General features: G+C 52.6%; 1 protein-coding gene across 4 annotated transcripts in view; it reads right to left on the reverse strand.

Moving 5' to 3' along the window:
* Nucleotides 1-19456, reverse strand: part of LOC144114798 (maternal embryonic leucine zipper kinase-like) — a 130872-nt gene continuing 111416 nt past the window's right edge. For 2 of the 4 annotated variants that reach the window (XM_077648760.1, XM_077648763.1), the window contains one exon: nucleotides 1-2137. In XM_077648760.1, the coding sequence (XP_077504886.1) occupies nucleotides 1960-2137 (178 nt within the window). In that variant the 3' untranslated portion in view covers nucleotides 1-1959. The remainder of the gene's footprint in view (nucleotides 2138-19456) is intronic. The other 2 variants (XM_077648764.1, XM_077648762.1) reach the window with 1 other exon arrangement.

The following is a 19456-nucleotide window of genomic DNA, read 5'->3' on the forward strand; positions in this document are numbered from 1 at the left end:
GGGAGAAAAATACACACAACGTTTATTAGAACAAGAAGATGATAAAATTCGATGGCGTTGTAACAGGCACTACCAAGGCAAAGAAGGAAAAAAATGCAGCAATTCAGTCGCAGACTAGGATTCATGCTCGCTAGGGCTTGTTGACACCAATACAAATGAGCAAGGCAAGAAAAAAAAAAATCGTGAAATGGGCAAAAGTTCGTCTTTACAAAGCAGTTCAATGCGCGAGTGTCTTTAGAACTAAGGCGGTGCACGCCAAAGTAAAATAAAAAATCTTTGCCCAATAACAATGGCCGGAAACGCAGTCGGTGCGCCAGAAGTGGCCTAATTCGTATACAGTGAAGCAATGACAGGGATCGTTCCTTTGCGCAGATCCGGGACAACGCCACCGCGACATACACAAGGCACGATGTTCACGAAAGACGGAAGAGCGACGCATTTGACAAGCAGCACGGTTGCACCGTTTCGACGTCATCTGGCACAGTGTGAAAAATGTACAGTCCAAATACTAATTTATGCTACATAAACTCAAGGCTTTTGCTCTAAACAGGCGAATATATACACGCAAGCACAAATAAAAACACGCCTGGCCACTTTGTTAACAGAATCGCGCTAGATTCAGCCAACCGGTATATGTCACCGCCCATGTCATGGCGAGGTGCGACAAAACAAGCGCGAATGCAAAATAAAGAATTATCATTATTATTATTAGAATAAGCACGGACGCAGAATGTCCACGCCAGCACGAGCGTAGTGATATAGGCTGTCGACGCAAGTACGACAGAATTCCTGGCGATATTGACCTTTCTGCACGGACTAGTGAAGGCAGAAGCAAGTGAACCCGGTTCCCGCTCTTTGTAGCGCACTTTTTTTTTTGTAGTGCGCTTTTCCCACGCGTCGCTATTTCTATTTCGAAAATAAAGGCTCCACCAGCGGCAGGCGTTGGCGGTGAATGCGCGAACAGCCTAGCAGACACAGGGCTCGCGCTGGCGTGATGAGTGCACTACGTGCGAGCCTATTCTCCTGGGTTTCTCTACTCCGTGACACAACAGCCGGTCGACGCTCGCGCGATGCTGTTAATAAAAAAAAATTGGCCGGTAGTACATATACAGCAAGTACATATCCTATAAACAGCAGGCCACTTGACCTTCAGGCACGACTGCGGGCGGACGAAATCGATTATTGCTTAGATGAATACTCGTATGAAACTGACAAACGCTTAGTTGCCGTACAGCACAAATACTGAGTGGATATGGGCCTGAGCAGAGGTGCAAGTACGAAGGCATTTGGTAGTGTAAACGAAATACAGTAGAAAACGGATGAGAACATAAAAACAGAATATGACGCTTTGCATCAAGCAGCGTAAAAAAAAAAAAAGGTAAGGTGTCAATGCGTACGATGCCGCGTAAAGGGACGGGAGAAAAATGGGACAACCGGGGGGACATGCTCGGAAACAGTTTTTTAATATGTACGTACCAAGGCTAAGATGAGAAAAAGTAGCAAAACAAGCAACACTTCCGAACAGATTTGCGCAGCGCTACTTGGTGCGCGATATGGGGCGAAATGTGCTCGTCGAGGTTGCCTACCCCCGAATGTCGCACTAGAACATTCTGCGATCAAAGCTACGCGTTAACTCTGGTGCGACGCAAAAAAAAAAAAAAAGAAACACAACGGACCTCTTCATACTTTGGCCCCTGCATAACATCAAACAGCTGCGCGACGTAATATGAAAAAGTTGGTCCCTTTACGAATGACTGGAGAGAACGGCAGTGTTTCCATCATATTTTCAAGGCACAAATGCCGCCAACTGCTGCCCACTCAGGTGGCCACTTTGCCCTAGGCGGAAAGAGCGCATCCAGTTCGGCACACCCCTGCCCCGTGCACAGAACATCTCGCCGAAGATGGCGCGCTGCTTCCGTCCGCGGGTGCCCCTGCAACAGCGGCGGACACAGACGGGGCTCAGGCAGCCCTGACCTTGAGCACTTCCTCGCAGACGCGCTTGTAGTGCCAGGCGTCGCCGGTGAGACGCTTGCGGCGGATGCCCAGCAGCTCGGGCTGCGGCACCTGCACCACCTCCAGCTCGAAGGTGAGCTGCACCTTGCCCCACTCGTCGCGAATCTTGCCGCGAAGGGTGTACCTGCGAGCAGGGAAGAGAGCGCCCCGCAGGTCAGACACGGCGTACGCTTCGGGCCAGCTTCACTGTGCATGCGAATTATGCGTACAGACAAAGAGGCTTCTCACGGGACAGTTTGGTTTGGTTTATGGGGGTATAACGTCCCAAAGCGACTCAGGCTATGAGGGACGCCGTAGTGAAGGGCTCCGGAAATTTAGACCACCTGGGGTTCTTTAACGTGCACTGACATCGCACAGTACACGGGCCTCTAGAATTTCGCCTCCATCGAAATTCGACCGCCGCGGCCGGGATCGAACCCGCCTCTTTCGGGCCAGCAGCCGAGCGCGTAACCACTCAGCCACCACCGCGGCTCACGGGACAGTAAGGGCGAGAAAGACAGAGATTACATGCATGCAAAAAAAAAAAACGATTACTAGCAAGTTTTATAAGCTTAGATAAGCGATTTCTTTGCCACAAAGCTGCACTGTGGCTTACGAGGCACACCGTATAGCAGACGGCTCCGGATCCAATTCGGCTACCTGGAGCTTTCCATCTTACAATCATGCGTGTTCACGGAAAAAAAAAAGAAAAAAATTTACTTTCGCGCACGGTCTGGCAAGAAAAGCATAGGTGCAAGAGGGCACATACATGTTCAACCCAATGGAACAAGTACCAGCTGACTGGCCAGCGAAGCAACGCTGAAGTAATATTTTTTTTCCCGGAATCTGCACCCTGGAAACTTTTGTCCATTACTGTACGTGCACCGAAATCTCAGTATACACGTTCCTTTTTGCATTTCAAAAGCCAGTCGCCGCCACCGGTGCCGAAACCCTGGCTACGGGCTAGGTCTCCATCACGAATACAAACAAATACCAGGAGCACCAAAAATATGCCAGAGAGACTGATTTTGCAGTCCCACTGTTTTAAGACCATAGATGCCAGCGAGGACATCCGCTGTGGTAATTACATCCAGTCGATCAGAACGAGCCGCGGGTGTAGCTAGTGCGTGAGGCACGCTATCATCATCAGCCTGACTACACCCACTGCAGGAGAAAGACCTCTCCTATAGCTCTCCAATTCACCTTGACCCCTGCCCTTGATATAGTAGACAAATAAATATAAAACAAACAAGGAAACAAGCAGAATATATCATGACATCAGAGTACGTATCCCTCGTCATAATCCTCTACCTTTCCATTCCCGCTTACCTGTTACCATATACTTGTTTAGCAGGCCAGAGAGATTAGTAAGGCGGACCGCTAGGCTTTTATTCCTTAATTCTGCGCTCACTACATAATTCACGACCATGCAGATTTACGGGCTTAGAGGACGGCGAAAATAAAAGCACGCGGCGTTTCACTACAACTCTTACAACCACTATGCGCGAAAAGCTTGTAGTTATAACGCAACGTATGTACAGCGCGCGCGCACGTACGCACACATGCACGCGACAGCTCTTGCAGAAAATTTGCATTAACAAACGCAAGAACTGGCTTTTGTGTTGCGAAGTAGGCCACAAATGTGATCTGGTTGCTTTTTGTACAGCTAGTGTTTATAATTTGCAGGCACGAGCATGAACCTTGAACAAAACTAAACAATAACACGACAGAGAATATGATTCTCCTTCATGCTTCGCGCGCGATAGTTGACTGCACGCTAATAAGGCGTTTAATTTCCTACTGCTTCGACCTGTACACCCGTAGTGATAGCACTGGGCAGACCGAAGTAACGAAGGATGCGTAAAAGGAAGCCCAGGAGGACACACTATGATCATAACAAAAACGAGACGGGTTCACACGAAAACAAACAACTAAGAAGGTCCGTGTAATGCACGCAACCGCCGCTTATATATTTTCGCCCCTGTTTCCCGAGTGGTTATCACTGGGAGGGCTGGAAAATGGCCCAGCTGTATGGGCGATCAGTGCTGTCTGTCCGGGTGTATACACTGCATACGCGTATGACTCCATATTACAGCTCCAAAGGTGCCGCCTCAAATTTTCTCGATTAATTTATAGTTTGCGTATTCGGCGCCGCTGTGCACAGTACCGCTGAGAACGACTGACAAGCACAGACACAGTTTCGATTCAAGGACGACGAAATCTGGCAAGTCTGCTGCTACCGGTGCATCCAGAGACACAACACGAAGCCACGAGCTTCGTTCCTTGCCCATGCATTTGACGTATTTACTTTTACGTAAAAATGATAAGTGAATTGAATAAAACAATCGAAAAAACTTGACAGCAGCAACAAAAAGATGCAGAGAAGGGCGCTCTGTTGCGCCACTTAAGAGTGGCCCGGGCCAGGCCAGGGACACCAGATCGCAGGCAGGTGCGCGCGAGCGCCAATCCCATTTTGCCGCTGGCCAGCCCCCTAATCAGAGCGACAGGCGCCGAGCCTCCGCGCAGCACACGCGAAATCGGCTAAGACAGGTGTGTGTGCGCGCGCGGGCATCTCCACGCGCAGGTAAAAAGGAAAGCACATTAACAAAAGGCCTTCTGGAGAACGCGCGGCCAGCAAAACAGACCAGGCTGAGAAGGAACGCGCGCTTCATCAAATTCCTCTCGAATTCAAGAGCACAGGGGCGTGGGAGGGGGGAAGGGGAGAGCACGCATTAGCGAATCGACTCCATCCAGCGCGCCAGCGGCAGATGGAGTCGCAGGCAAACGCCACGCGGCGGCGGCGGCGCGCGTGCCATTATCACGGCGACACGCTCCAAGAAGTACGCGCGCGCTGGGCCTCCCCCTCGCATCGCAGGAGGCCGCCAGCCAAGATTTGCTCCGCGAGGGAAACAAGGGCCCCGCGTTATCAGCCGCTGCCGCGGGGTTTGTTTGGGGCAGCGGTATCTCGGGCGCTGCCGCAGCTTCGCCGGCATGCACGCGCTCTCAAGTAGGCCGGCCCAGTTCGTGCGCACACTGCCACCCGTGCGGCCCTGCGATTTCTGCCTTCGCCATTCGGTCTCTCGAGCCGCGATGGCTCCACGTATGGCGGAACAATCGGGGTGCGATCGAGGGCTCGTGCCCGTCATCCCTCCGCGCCTGAGCAGCGCCAAGCTAGCTCTCGGGGCGCTGCACGGCGACTCTCTCCCTCGGCCCATCTCCTGCATTACGCGCCTCGCCCAGCACAGCCGAAGAGGAGCACGAGCGTGGCCGCAGTCAACCCGACACAGCAGGCTAGCTCAGGCGATTCTATCTACGACACCCGGGATCGCATCTTCCGCACAAACCGCAACCTGAGACGATGCTTTAGCGAGGCCAAACCAAAACCCCTCGATTTGCGAGACAGTTCCCCCAAGCTTCCGCTGCAGCCCGGCTTTTGACGGCCATCAAATAGAGGGCTGTTGGCAGCCTCCACGCAGACGAAGCTTTTACGAGGTCGGCTGAGCACCTCGATTTTCATGCAACCACGGGGAAGGACCACTGGTGTGGGCAAGAACCAGCGCGGACCACTGTTAAGAGGCCACCAGCCAGCGGTGAACGAGGTGGCCCTGATTGTCGGCTGGCGGGGATGCCAGAAGAGTGCGCCCCAGTAGAATCCCTCCCCGGGGACAGGCCCACAGCGGTCATTTGCATTCAGACGCGCTCCGCGGGGCAGGGTGCTGCGCCGTGGAGGGTGCCCACCACGGGCGCACCAATCGCCACCGAGTGTCGCATCAGTCGCGCATCACATGACACCCACACTGCCCACAGCGGGCCTCAGACAGCGCCCATTTATCACCGGCACCGAGGGTATATAACGACTATTACAAACCCTGAGAGAGCACTTTGCATGCGCAACACGCTCTCAAGCTGCGCGATGACGTCATCCGACGCGAATGCGACAGTGCAACGTTTCATCACGAAACGCTAGCCACGGATCAGCCATGTGGCATTAGTTCTAGCTACGACCGTGATCCTCACTAATCGATGTACGCTGCAGGTACATCTATCCATCCGGCCCTTCTCGAACCTCTCCAAAGCAACTTCACATTTTCGGTGTTTGTTGGCATTTGCGGCCTTCTCCAACTTGCAATGCAAGCACGAGCTTCTGCCAGCACTGTTTTTCCGAACAAGGTCACGGAGAATACAGCTTTCCTCAAGTGAAGGGATGCGGTGAGAGAGAGAGAGAGAAAAAGAAAAGGTGCCGTTCGCAGGCTGGACTCAAAGCATTTGTGGAAGTCTCATATGCCTTTGCAGAAGAGATCGTGGGTCAGTTAAGGGAGGACTTATGGGTCACTCTTGGAGGGCGCTGTCTGATTTGAACCACGTGTTTCTTCCGAGTTTTTAATGCGAAAGCATATTACTAGTCCCATTACGAGAAAAGCAGGCGGCGAGCGTGCGTGTGTGTGTACTCGGAGATGGTACAGAAAATCCCAGCGATGGCAACAACAACAACAAAAAAAGGGCGACGTGAGCAATCGGCCGTATGACGCACATAGCAAGCTGGGCACCGCTACTTTAGACAGACCTGTACATGTTGTTCGCCAATATATACTCGCCACTGGACGACCTCCACGTGGCGCCAGTTTTCTAGACAATATTCGTACCAAAATTGTGACGCAACCATTTGACGTACAGCGTTCCAGGAGGTGTCATACCATTTATCGTTGCATATATATCTTACATGCGTTAGTCAAGTTGGAGGCTAGCTTGCGACAGGGATTCGAACCGACGACATATGCACCTTAAATTGTGCCCTTTCCTTTAAGGCGCAGGTGAGGTGTTCATCGAGACGTGAGACAGTTACTGCACAATTTCCTTTCCTGAAAAATCAATTTTAGCATCAAAATCGTGATGTAACCGTTCGTCGTACAGCGTTCCGGCCGGTGTGTGTGTGGGGTAGGGGGGGGGGGGTCAATGCACCCAGGCATAACAATGCTTTCTCACTGCCACACGTAAGCATTCTTAAGTGTCTCTGCCGAATTTTTCTTTTGCCCATAAAATGGAGTTCAGCGTGGTTTTTTTCTGCAAAATTTCTCCCTTGGGGGAGAAGGAGGACTCCTCCCCAAAAACCTGCCCTTGCGTTATGTGTAGGGAAACTTGGCGACGGACGTTTCGGTCGGCAGTAGTCACAGATTGTTACGTTTTATTCTTCTAGTAGCACATTTGTGCCATTACGCTTTTCTTCGCCACAACACATGACTTCCTGTAATACATTAATAACTACATTAAAGTCAAATAAAGAGAAATGAACAAGCACCGCGGTGGCTCAGTGTTTATGGCGCTCGGCTATTGACCCGAATGACGCGGGTTCGATCACGGCCGCGGTAGTCGAATTTCGATGGAGGCGAAATTCTAGAGGCCCGTGTACTGTGCGATGTCAGTTCACGTTAAAGAACCACAAGTGGTCGAAATTTCCAGTGCCCTTCACTACGGCGTCCCTCATAGCCTGAGTCGCTTTGGGACGTTAAATCCGCATAAACCAAACCAATCTACTTTACATCCATAGGTCGCTGGGAGTCCTCATACCACTCCTGGCGCAGTGGTGCAGCGGGTAAGCGATGCACCGCAGCAGGTGCTTCCACGAGTGGGACTTGTGAGACCCAGGTGGCTCTTCGCGAACAACCTCTTGCGACCAACCATTAATTTAATTGTCACCTACCACACTGGGCAGGTTGTGATGACGTCACAAGGACACGTGACCTAGGCGGCCCATCTGCCACGTAGGTTGCTTCTCTGAGGACTTCTCGCTCATGTCGACAACGCCGGGTTTTCCGCTGAACGGAACGCTTAAGGCTAACGGGTTAAGAATAAAAAAAACGATATAAAGGGCACTATACGCCGAGTTTAGTGGATGCGAGGCAGCTAAAAATGGAAAAGCAAACAAGTGTACGCAAACGAAACCATGTCAACCCATTCCGTTGGCTATCGCTGGCTGGCCCACGCCGCTGACAGTGACAGCGCGGCCGCGTCACGGCTGAACCGCTGCCAGGAGCGACAGCCGAAGAGTGCGCTTCTCAAGAAGGACCCGTCTCGTACAGAAAAGAAAGTTAATCCGGAAAGGGTTCCGATGGAGAAGCGCCTCGAGTGCCCAGGCATACCCAATAAAACCAAATACGCTCGCTCGCAGGTCGGCTTTTGCCTCGAGGGCGAGTCGCACGGGCAAGTCAAAAGTCGGCCTGCCGGCGCGATTTCTGAGACAATGGGGGCGCGCGGCGGTGGCGGCGTTTTTTCTCACGCGCGGCGCGGTCGACGGCGCTTCCGAGAGTAGGGGGGGGGGGGGGGGGGGGGCGGAAATCATTTGCCTCGGAGCCAGGGTGTCGGGATCCAGGTAACGCCACATCCGTCAGGCGCGACTCTGATCGATGCTGCGTCGCGCCCAGAGACAGCTCCTCCGAAGCGGGACGCGCGCCACCGGCGCCGTCGTTACGGGGCCCGCAGCTACCCCCGGCCGCCTCCCATTTGAGGAAAAAAGCGTTTCATTTATAACACCTGCGGCGGCTGCCTTTGTTCCTCCCCCTCCTCCGCCGTCGTCAAAGGCTGCGCTCGCTTTTATGCAGCCAGCAGCGCTCGCTCGCGCTGCAGCGCCGGGAGCCGCCGCCGCCGCGACCTGGCGTTTTCCAATCATTCCGGAGAAGGCGCAGGAAACGGCGCAGGTAAACAGGGACGGCGCCGCGGGCAGCGCTTCCGAGGCAAGCCGGCGCGACACGCGGCGAGGAGCGATTGACTGACTGCCCCGAGCGAACACCGGAGTCGCTCTCCGTCTCGGCGGGGAAACGGGCGCGGCACTCGGAAACTGAGGCCGGAGACAAATGCGAACTATCCGAATAGGAGGGCCCGGAGAGAGATAAAGGCGCAGCCAGTGCAAGAGGATACGGAGTTCTCCACAAGAAAGACGGAAGCAGCAGCAAGCATATATCGCCGAGCATAAGGTCAATGGCCCTTGTTAAGATAAGAAGCACAGTTAGGGACCAGAGACCGAAGACGTCACAAATGACGAACCAGTGGCCATTTCAGAGACGCGACGCACCAGGAAGGTAAAATTGAGGGGGAATGAGAAGCGCGAGCATTGTCACAGGTACACGCCGAAACAAGCGACGACGTCCCGAAGCAGCCGCTATATACCTGCGGAGCCGCGGCAAGATGACGCGAGCGCTAGGGTCTGCACTGGTACGTACGCGACCGCACGGTAGTTCGATTCTGCACCAAGCTGCGACCGCAGATCGCTAAGGCAGCTGACGTCGGCTCCTTCGCGCTGATTGGGCACACGGACATGCGCTGTATCCCGTACAACTGGAACCGTACGACGCTCTCGTGCCAAAACAAAGGCGACACGCCTGCCATAGAGGTGCAGGCTGAACGTCCTGGAGAGTGAGCGAAGGTGCCAGGAATGAAACAAGCATTTCATGTATCGCCGCTGGTCAAATTATACAGTGTGCCCTTCGCAGTGAAGTGCGGGCTCACGTTTTAAACTCGCTACGCACTAAGGCACCACATGGTGAAGCAGCCGCCCACGCACGGCATCGACTGAATTCGTTCTTCTGGCGCTGCTTTTGCGACGCCTTTCGGCGTTTCACCCAAGCGAAAGAGCCCCGGATCGAAATGAGCATGCTGGCATACCTCTAGACAAGAGCGGTCACACCAGACAGCTGGTGCTGCCAGAACGCCACTTTTGTTCCCGACACGCTCTTTGGTGAATAACGCAAAAAGAGTGAATGAATGAGTACGGACGCGGAACACTCCTAAGGGGAGCGCGGAACAATAACAGTCGGGATTTTGGACCAATAAACGCCTTTTTGGGATGCTTCAATCAGTTCCCCGACAATCCAAGAACAAAGTTTTCTAACAGTGCTTACGACACTCCGCCCCGCGCCAAGCTGCGCGGCGCTGAAAATGAGCGCGGAGGCGTCCCTGCTACCCACAACAAATGAAGTCGGATTCTGACATGGACTTAACCGACTCTCAAGACCGAACGGAGAACGGTCCGACGACCAGTTCGTCCCCGGCCTCGCCACCGCCTACTACCCCTCTGCCCAACGGCTGGAAGATAGCCATGAGCAGACATCAAGAAAGGAAGCTTCGCAAAGCAGCCCGGACTGAAACCAACAGCCAAGTGCAGGGCAGCACCGACTGCCAGGACCCCCCACCAAATCGCAAACATCCTACGCCAAAGAAACGCGGCCTTCGAGTCCGCCTCCCGCCTCTACCGCAAACGGACATCAAAATCGTGATTCGACCTCGCCGAGGACTCGCTTTAAAGAACTTCGCAAATCTCGATCTTGCCCAAGCAGTAAGCAACGCCTGTCCAGAACCGCAGCAGGTGGAAGGAAGGTACCTCCTCCGGCCCCACTACGGATCAAATATCCTCGTAGCGAGAACTCCGCACGCAGAAGTTGCCAACGAACTTCGACAAATCAAGACACTGTCCCTTGGAGACCTCACTCATGACGTGAACTATCGACAAGCTACGATCCCAGGTAGCGGAGCTAGCCCGCAAGTCCACTCCTCTCACCCCCCCCCCCCCCCCCCATTCAACCTCCCCCACCTCCCGCGCCCCGGGACGTTGAGACTTCCCCCAAACCACTGCTACCACCAGCGGCGACACCCGCTCCCACACCTCGCCAACCGACAACCACCCCCCTCCCCAATACATATGAAGAAATAGAGGGACGTCTCTTGAATAGCATTATGAACAACATAAACCCCCTTCTCACAACATTCACCTCCCAGCTCTCAGCCCAAATTGCACAAATAGGCGCGCGCCTGGACGCACATGACGCCCAATTTGTTACCCTACAAGCACTGATAAACACCAAAGCCCCTAGCAGAAAACATGTTACCAGCTCTGACAACCCTCGAGCAAAAACCTACCGGTCCGCGACCGCGGCGGTCGCTATGAGTAGCGACAACGAATCTGTCAGGAGCTTTACCAGCCACCAGGATGGCTCCGCTCTCTAAATCAGGCACTCCTGACCGCCTAGAGATCTGGCAATGGAATTGCTGAAGTTTCAGGAGAAAACAAAGCCTCTTGAAACAATACATCAATGTCACCCCCATTCGACCCGACATAATCTGCGTGCAAGAGGTAGGAGCCGACCCGGCGCCGACTCTCCCAGGATATTACACAGTCCACAACGCGAGCTCGCCAAAAGTTGCCACCCTTGTTTCTAAGGACATCACGGTGGTCGAACACTCCTTGAGAGAATAGGAGATTAACTACAACATGACCGAGGTCATTCCCAACAAGAGCACCTTCGTTCTGAACGTGTATCACCCCCCACGAGCAACCAAGGCCGATTTCTCTGACATACTTCAAGAGGCAGATCAGCTAGCTGTTTCGCATCAGCTTATCGCACTCGGTGACTTTAACGCCCCCCACAGGGAATGGGGCTACAAAACGAACTCACTGCGTGGTCTGAGCGTGGTACGAGCTCGGGATGCCCTGGGCCTGGAAATACTTACTGATCCTTTATACCCAACCCGCGAAGGAAACAGCGTCACGCGCGATTCATGCCCTGACCTTACAATCGTCAAGAACATCCATAACGCTACGTGGACAAATCTCGGAGAGAGCTTAGGTAGCGACCACTACATCGTAAGCACGTCTATCACCTCCGAAAACATTCGTCGCACCCTGAGAACAGTCAAAATCCCGGACTGGACTAAATACCGTGCACAGCCCGTTCCGGAAGACCCCATTCAATCAATCAGTGAATGGAGTGAACAGATTCGGAGAGCACACAAGGAGGCCACCACCGAAGTACAATGCACACCCGATAATCCGGCGGTCGATCGTCACCTTCTGAAGTTGTGGCAGACCCGACGGACTCTGGTTCGCAGATGGAAACGCCAACGCCTCAATCGTCCCTTGAGACTCCGCATATCACAGATCACGGCAGAAGCACAAGAGTGTGCACAACACCTCTCTCAACAGAATTGGCAGGAATTTTGCGAGTCACTACGCGGCACGCTAGGGACCTCCCGCACCTGGGCGATCCTCCGCAGCCTCGTCGATCCGCAAACATCGCTGTCTGCCACTAACCGTACACTCAAGAAAATCGCCCATCTGTACCCCGGAGACGACGCGGCCCTCCTCACCGCCCTCAAAACCAAATACATCGGCACCCCCCATCCTCCCAGCACAATCTCGTACACGGGAGGCCCAAATGAGAGGCTGGACGCCCCCATCACCACTGCTGAGGTTTACGTCGCGGCTCGATCTGCCACACGCAACACGGCAGCTGGCGCGGAAAAGATCACAAATGGGATGATTCGAAACCTGGGCAAGTCGCAGATCGAGGTCCTCACTACCTACATAAATGACACCCTATGGGAGGCGGGAGAACTCCCTGCAGAGTGGAAACACTCCGAAATCGTGACTATCTCAAAACCAGGCAAACCACCAAGCCTGGAAGCATTACGACCCATCTCCCTCACCTCTTGCCTGGGCAAACTATACGAGCGCGTTATCCAGACCCGCCTCCAAAACTACATAGAGGACAACCTCTTTCCACCCACTATGATCGGCTTCAGGAAAGGTCTTTCTACGCAAGGCACTTTCCTCCTCCTCAAGGAAGAAGTACTCAGTAACATCCCGAGAGGCGGCGAGCACCCAATTATGGCACTTGATCTGAAAGGCGCTTTTGACAACGTTTCTCTCACGACGCCATCTTGAAAGAGCTCAACGCCCTCGATTGCGGACCCAAGACCTTCAACTACATCAAAAACTTTCACAGCAAACGCACGGCCACGATTGGCATGGGAGATGTCCGCTCCGGCACAGAGCAGACACCCAAAGGCATTCCCCAAGGCTCTATCACCTCTCCTCTCCTCTTCAATATAGCTATGATCGGCATGGCAAAAGCACTCGAGGCTATTGAAGGCATCGGTTATACTATCTACGCTGATGATATTATCATCTGGACCACCTGGGGTTCCCTTGCCGACAAAGAAAACACCCTACAAGAGGCAGTCAATTGCGTAGAAAGACAAGCAGCTAATTGCGGCCTCCGCTGCGCACCCGACAAATCCGAAATTATCCGCATTCAGGGCTACGCCTACGAATCTCCCGGCGACATCGAGGTTTACCTCGAAGGCACGAGAATAAAGGAAGTCCCTCTTATCCGCATCCTGGGCCTTTGGCGTCAGAGCGACAGGAAAGCCAACCACACGTTACAGCGTCTCCGGACAACTGCCCTCCAGATCTCCCGCATGATTCGGCGCATCACCCGCAACCGAAAAGGCATGAGAGAGTAGGATACAACTCGACTGATACAGGCTCTAGTTATGAGCCGCCTGTCATGCGGTCTCCCACTCCTACCACTGCTGGGGAATGAGCGAAACAAAGCAGACGCCATCATCCGTACCGCCTACAAACATCCGTTAGGCCTCCCGATGTACACGGCCAGCTGCCACCTCGAGGACCTGGGACTGACCAACACAATAGAAGAAATTCGAGAAGCCGTCCTAGTATCGCAAAAGGAACGCCTCCTCACCACCAAAGCTGGACGCGCAATCTTGGAAAGAGTGGTTCCCCGGCTGACATACGCGCCGTCCAGGACAACCGAGACCTACCCTCAACTCTGCGAACTCGCGTGTATGTAGCTCCACTCCCGAAGAACATGCACTCGGACTCACAAAAGGGACGACGAAAGGCGCGAGTGGACTATCTGCGCCGCACACATCGACAGGCACAAAATGCTGTATACGTCGACGCAGCCATGTACCCCGATTCAACAAACGCGGTGGCGGTCGCCTTGGACACCAATTTCAAGGAAATCGCCAGCGCCTCCCTACGAACTGCTCTCCCACAGTAGCATAAACTGCTGCAATTGCCCTCGCAATCCAACACGGCGATGCTACGGGAAATGAGTTAAAAATTATTACCGACTCCCAGTCCGCGTGTCGCCTCTTCCTCTCTGGCAGACTTCCACACTCTGTCGCTCCCATTCTGACAACCCCACAAGTTCAAAATTCCACATGCAAGTACCAAATCACTTGGACTCCTGCGCACGAGGGGCTCGAGGGAAACGAGGCCGCGGACAGTCTAGCTCGAGGATATACTAACCGAGCGACTAACCTCCCCGACCTCACCCCTCTACGTACGGCGAGCGCCTCCTCCTTCTCCGAACACAAAGACAAGTCTATCCCCCACCACACCGTAAGCTAACGGCGGCAGAGGCGAGGGAATGGCGACAACTACAGACGAACACCTTTCCTAACCTACACAAGTGCCACATCATCTTCCCCGACAGATATGACAGCGTCTGCCCCTGGTGTGGCGGAATTCCAACAACATATCATGTAACATGAGGCTGCTCCGGTCCCAAGCCCCCCGAACTAGACAAACATCACTCCGAGGAACAGTGGGAGTCTGCCCTGCTCAGCTCTGACTTGGCGACGCAGCGAAAGCTGATATCCCAAGCAAGAGCAACTGCGGTGGACATTGTGTCCTGAAATAAGGACTCCACCCAAAATCTGTATTTTCGCCTCTCTATCCTACCTTTTTGGAATAAATGTTTTCTACTACTACTACGACACTCCGCAGACACTGATTGGGGAGTAAATAACCTCGTTGGAACACGTCGTTTCGAGCACTTCTAATATAAATAAGATATGGTGCCGGGCAAACGGGACACCTCATTTATCCGTATCAAATAAAATGAAACCCCCTGCACAAAGAAGCGTCTACAAATATACATTTTATAGGACATAAGACAACTTCACCCGATATTCATTCTGAGTAGAAGTCGATTCTATGGCCGTTTCAGGGTATGTTGACGTTTGCCTGGCAGCCAAAGACGCATTTATAGGTGAGAAAACTTCACTGAAAAATTTTCCAGCCCCACAATTCAAAACCCTGACGTCTACAACGAAAATTACCCCGCGATCACCGTTTTGAAGTGAATGGCGGTGTAGCCCAGCCTATGAGATCCGCGTGATACAAACTGTGGCGACACCTGTATTTAATTCTTTGGTCTTTTCTCGCTTATAAAGGCGCCGTTTTCAGTGAAAGTAGGGTCTTTCTCGTCACACTACGGTTATCTATCTATCGATACATGCCAACTTCAGTTTGCCCTGAGTGCCCGTTTAAAGCTTCTCTGAGAACGTTCGCCCCCAGAGGTGACACTAAAGGGACAATCAGCGAGCATTTGCCAATCACATCTTCATACGGAGATGTGAATTGTCCTCCGTTTTCAGGTAAAAACCAATATTCCCCGATTTTTGAGGCCCCCGAGTGGGCGTCACAGGTTCTAATTTTGTCCAAAATTTCAATCTTCTGCCCAATTTATATCCCAAAAGCCACCTTGAAAATGTAATCGACAGCGTGCACTTCCAACAGCAAACAACTGAATGAAAACCAATTAAGTCGCCAGCTAGTCTAATCGTTACATGAAGATCCCAGTAAATTGATAGTGATCACGGACCTCTTCTACGCTATAGTAACCCACAAGTTGCTGCGGCTAGGGCCGAATTAATACAGTAACCGATAAAAGAGTACCTTGAAAAGAGCCATTAACGTGGTGTCTACATGCCGTTACTGTATCATGCGCCATCCCACGCTAGCTTGCGCTGCCCTAATGCTCTGAGGTGGTAAAGCTGTAACTTCGAGTGAATGTCCTTGCTATTCGAGAAAGTGCGCAGGCCCGCTAGGCCGCTATTGACACGGAAAGGCTGCAGATGCAGATGGTGATGTACGCTACAGAAAACAGACACAAGCAAGCATGCGAGCTTTAAGACACATACCTTGTAAACGCTAAGTGGGAAAACCAGACAAATCGCTAGCTCACTTTATTCTACCAGTTCAAGCAAGAGACTTGGAGGATTAGGAATGTTCGCAAGACATCAGTTGCAATAGCAGCTGCGTTTCTCAAAACAAAAGCCTCAGTGAAAAAACGAACAGCAGGCTCGATGAGAGTTGGCTTGGGGCCTCTTCAAAACTTATGCGTTATTCGATTCGGTAACGCTATTCTCTTCATTCGCTGCTCTTTTCACAGGGGGTTTAAGGGCTTACACTATATAAAGCACATTTTTTTGTTTCCCTCTCTCTTGGAGCTAAAATGTGACGAACAAAGTGTACAGCCACGTTTACGTCTGAGCGCGCATGGTGGCCGCTCAAGAAACGCTACCGAGGCTCAGGCGCAAACAGCACAGACAGCGACACGAATCCCTCGCGAAATTCGGCGCTGTAAAACTCGGCCCCATCGAGACCTCACGAAAGAGGCTGCAATATAGACGGTCGAAAGAACAATGCCGCTGATTCCCGACAAAATCCGCTGGCCGAAAACTAGCGCCGAGCGCACAGTTCGATTTGAGTGTGTTATCAAACTGAGAGAAAGAAAACGAAATTCCGTGAGAAAAGGGCGCGGCTGGTCCGAGTTATATATATACACCTGCACTTTCTTCGAGAGACTCAATGCGCGGCAAGTTTCCGGCGCTGCCAAGTGGCTCCCTGCGCGCGGCCAGTGCGGCTTTTACGACCCAGTTGGCACGCTGGCGCCACCGAAAGCTTCGCCAAGACGCAGCGCGAGATGGAGGAGGAGGAGGAATAAAGCCCCTCGGGCCGGTGAAACTCGATTTGCGATTGTTCCCAAATTCGACGCTTTTACGACCAAGGTGCGGAGGGTGCTGGCGGCACTGTACGGACGACCGCCAACGCGCCACGCAGAAGGGCGGTTGCCGCGCCCACAATCCCGTCGTCGGATATACAACGCCGTGTCGGTGAACGCGGAGGAGACGCCGGTTCCTCTGCTCGAATGGCATTGTTGAATTCCCTCTACAGAAAGTGAGGACGATTGGGGGAGGGGCAGTGGATGCCACAGTCGAACCTCGTTATAACGAAATAATGGATATAATGAAGGAACGGCGATTCCCCCCGGAAGCTCGGTGAACACGGGCTGTAGCGAAGCGATGGTTATAACGAAGTAATCGCCCGACCCCTTCAGCTTCGTTATAAAAAGGTTCAACTGTAATCCTATACGCGCGTATGCGCGAAGTGTGATCGGTCGGTTGACGTAACCAGACAGACATTTTGCTGCTGTTTTTTTTAAACAAAAAATGAAGTGATTTCGGTCTCAAAGTAAAACATTTTCGCCAAGGACGTCGGACGGAAGAGGGATACGGATCTTGACCGTTCTCTGCACTATTATTGAAGTAATTAGGACGGACTGCAAAGAAGACACTGTCGAGGACAGCAGAATAAAAGTCCTTTATTTCCTGTTAATCAAAAACGTGACGCGCTCATCGCGGCCCCGAAAATCGACCTCAAAGAAACCGCGAAATAAAGCCGCAGCTGTGACCCAAAAGGGTTATTCATTCGTGTCGGGATGGGCGTGCCGAAGTAGGCCTCGCGACCCCAATGGCGGCAGGCTGGCGCACTGAGCGCGAACAGGCGTTACGCGCTTTCCCGTGTAGCACTTGTCTTCCGGTGACAGCGGCTTAACCTTTACTCCACTGCGTATCTTGCACAATGGTTGGTAATGGCGAAGCGCTCTGCGTCTCCAGGAGAACTGTGCGAACGGCAGTCCACACAGGACAGGAAAAACGAATGGAACAACAAAAATTGGCGGTGGATGAGCTCTGGTTAAACTTGGAGTGACGCGATAGCTACAGCTGGCCGAGTGGAACTTGGTCACGTGACGAACCACGTGATTAGCCACGGCGCCGAGCCGCAGGCAGCTGCTCCGCACCACGAGACCAACCACGTGAGAGCGTGTCGCCACAGCCACAGGGTGGCGGCGCCGCTACGCTGAGGGCTCGAAATGCTACCGTAATGTAGCTATCGCTACAAAATTGCTTGTGGTTTAGCTCTGGTTAACCCTGCAGGTCGAAAGCTAAAAGCTGCATCTCCCTGGCTGCGTTTGTGGTCGAGCGAATGGCGGTCTCCATGGCAGGCGTCGCATCGAACACACCTAGCGTTCCGCTGAACGCATCAAAGTGCATCGGCGTTTTATGCAGAACCCACTTTCACGCCCTGCGCATGCGATTCCAGCGGACATTTTCCCGCTCCGCTCGGTCAAGGTGTGTGACGTCACGGAGGGAGTAGGCAGCACACCTGGGATGCCTCCTTTCCCCGTCTCCGCAACGCGGTGACGGAGCGCACATCTGCCTCTCTACACGGCAGGCGTCGCATCGATCACATCTAGCGTTCCGCTGAACGCATCAAAGTGCACCGGCGTTTTATGCAGAACCCACTTTCATGACTTGCGCATGCGATGCCGGCAGACGCTTTCCCGCTTGACCGAACGCCGTCAAAGGTCAAGGTCAAATTCGAGGTGGTGTAACAGCCGCTGGTGTCGCTGCTGTAGCTGACGTCATGTGTCGAACCTGACTACCACCAGTTATGCTCATGCTTTGACCTCTAGCTACATTCAAGGTCAAACTTGCGGCCCCGCTGACGGCTCGAAAAGCTGGCGCAGTGAAGCTTCTCGCTTCAAAATGAGAATGTAACATTAGCAACAAATTTGTTTGCAGATGTGAAGTAACGGCACAGTTACTTCCCTACATCCAGCGATGATGGCCGTCTTTTGCGTGCTAGAACTAATCCTGTCATTACCCAGCTTTCTATCAATCAAAATAGTCCTTATGCGCACGCCCGTGCGTGCTTGTGTGTGTTTTTATGCCTTCAAAACCACTCACTGGGCAAATGAAAAGAAAAATTAACTACGCAGTCTGAGGCTCCTTGCAACTGCGTCAGACCTCCGGGAAAGGGTTAGGTTTGGTCATATACAGAGCATAATTGTTGCAAAATATGGGAGCGGGGAGAGCGAAACGGAAAAGGCAGGCCTGTCCCACACTTCACCCACATGCCCCATGCTTTGAAAGCGAGCGGCCGTTCATGCTTCAGTTCGCCCTCAGGAGCCTGAGCGCGGATGTTAGGGCGTATTGAACGGCCGGATAACTCGCCACTATAACACGCGAAAACCTTTTTAAATGCAAGAAATTAATTGACAGCCGTAAATAGCAATCAAATGACGCTGAAGAGCACTCGATTTTCTGATCCATTGTATCGTTTAAGCAACCGGTTCCTCTTAGCGACAGCAATGGACGGAAAGGCAGCACTAAAAAGCAATGACGGAAACAAACAACGCGGAGAAAGCGCGACGAAAATCGAAGACACAGGAGCTGCCTCATCGTCCCGTCTACGCGTTCTTACTTTCCATGATCGAACCAACTAGCCCCGGTAGAAGTGCCCTTATACAAAAGAGCCGTTCGCTAAATTAAAGCTGCCGCGCTGAGAGGTTACGGCTGAAGTGCTACCATCCTGAAAACTGGCTAAAGAGATATTTCTTAAATTTTAACTTTTGTTGGATTTTGGCAAAAAAAAAAGGAGAATGTACGGTAGAACACACACATACAACGTCAACTTAACGATGACCTAGCAATGAGAGTTTAGGCGCAAATGTAACTACAAGCGGTCTTCAAGTCA

The sequence above is a fragment of the Amblyomma americanum genome, chromosome 1 (genome assembly GCF_052857255.1).
Source record: "Amblyomma americanum isolate KBUSLIRL-KWMA chromosome 1, ASM5285725v1, whole genome shotgun sequence".
Lineage (NCBI taxonomy): Eukaryota > Metazoa > Arthropoda > Arachnida > Ixodida > Ixodidae > Amblyomma > Amblyomma americanum.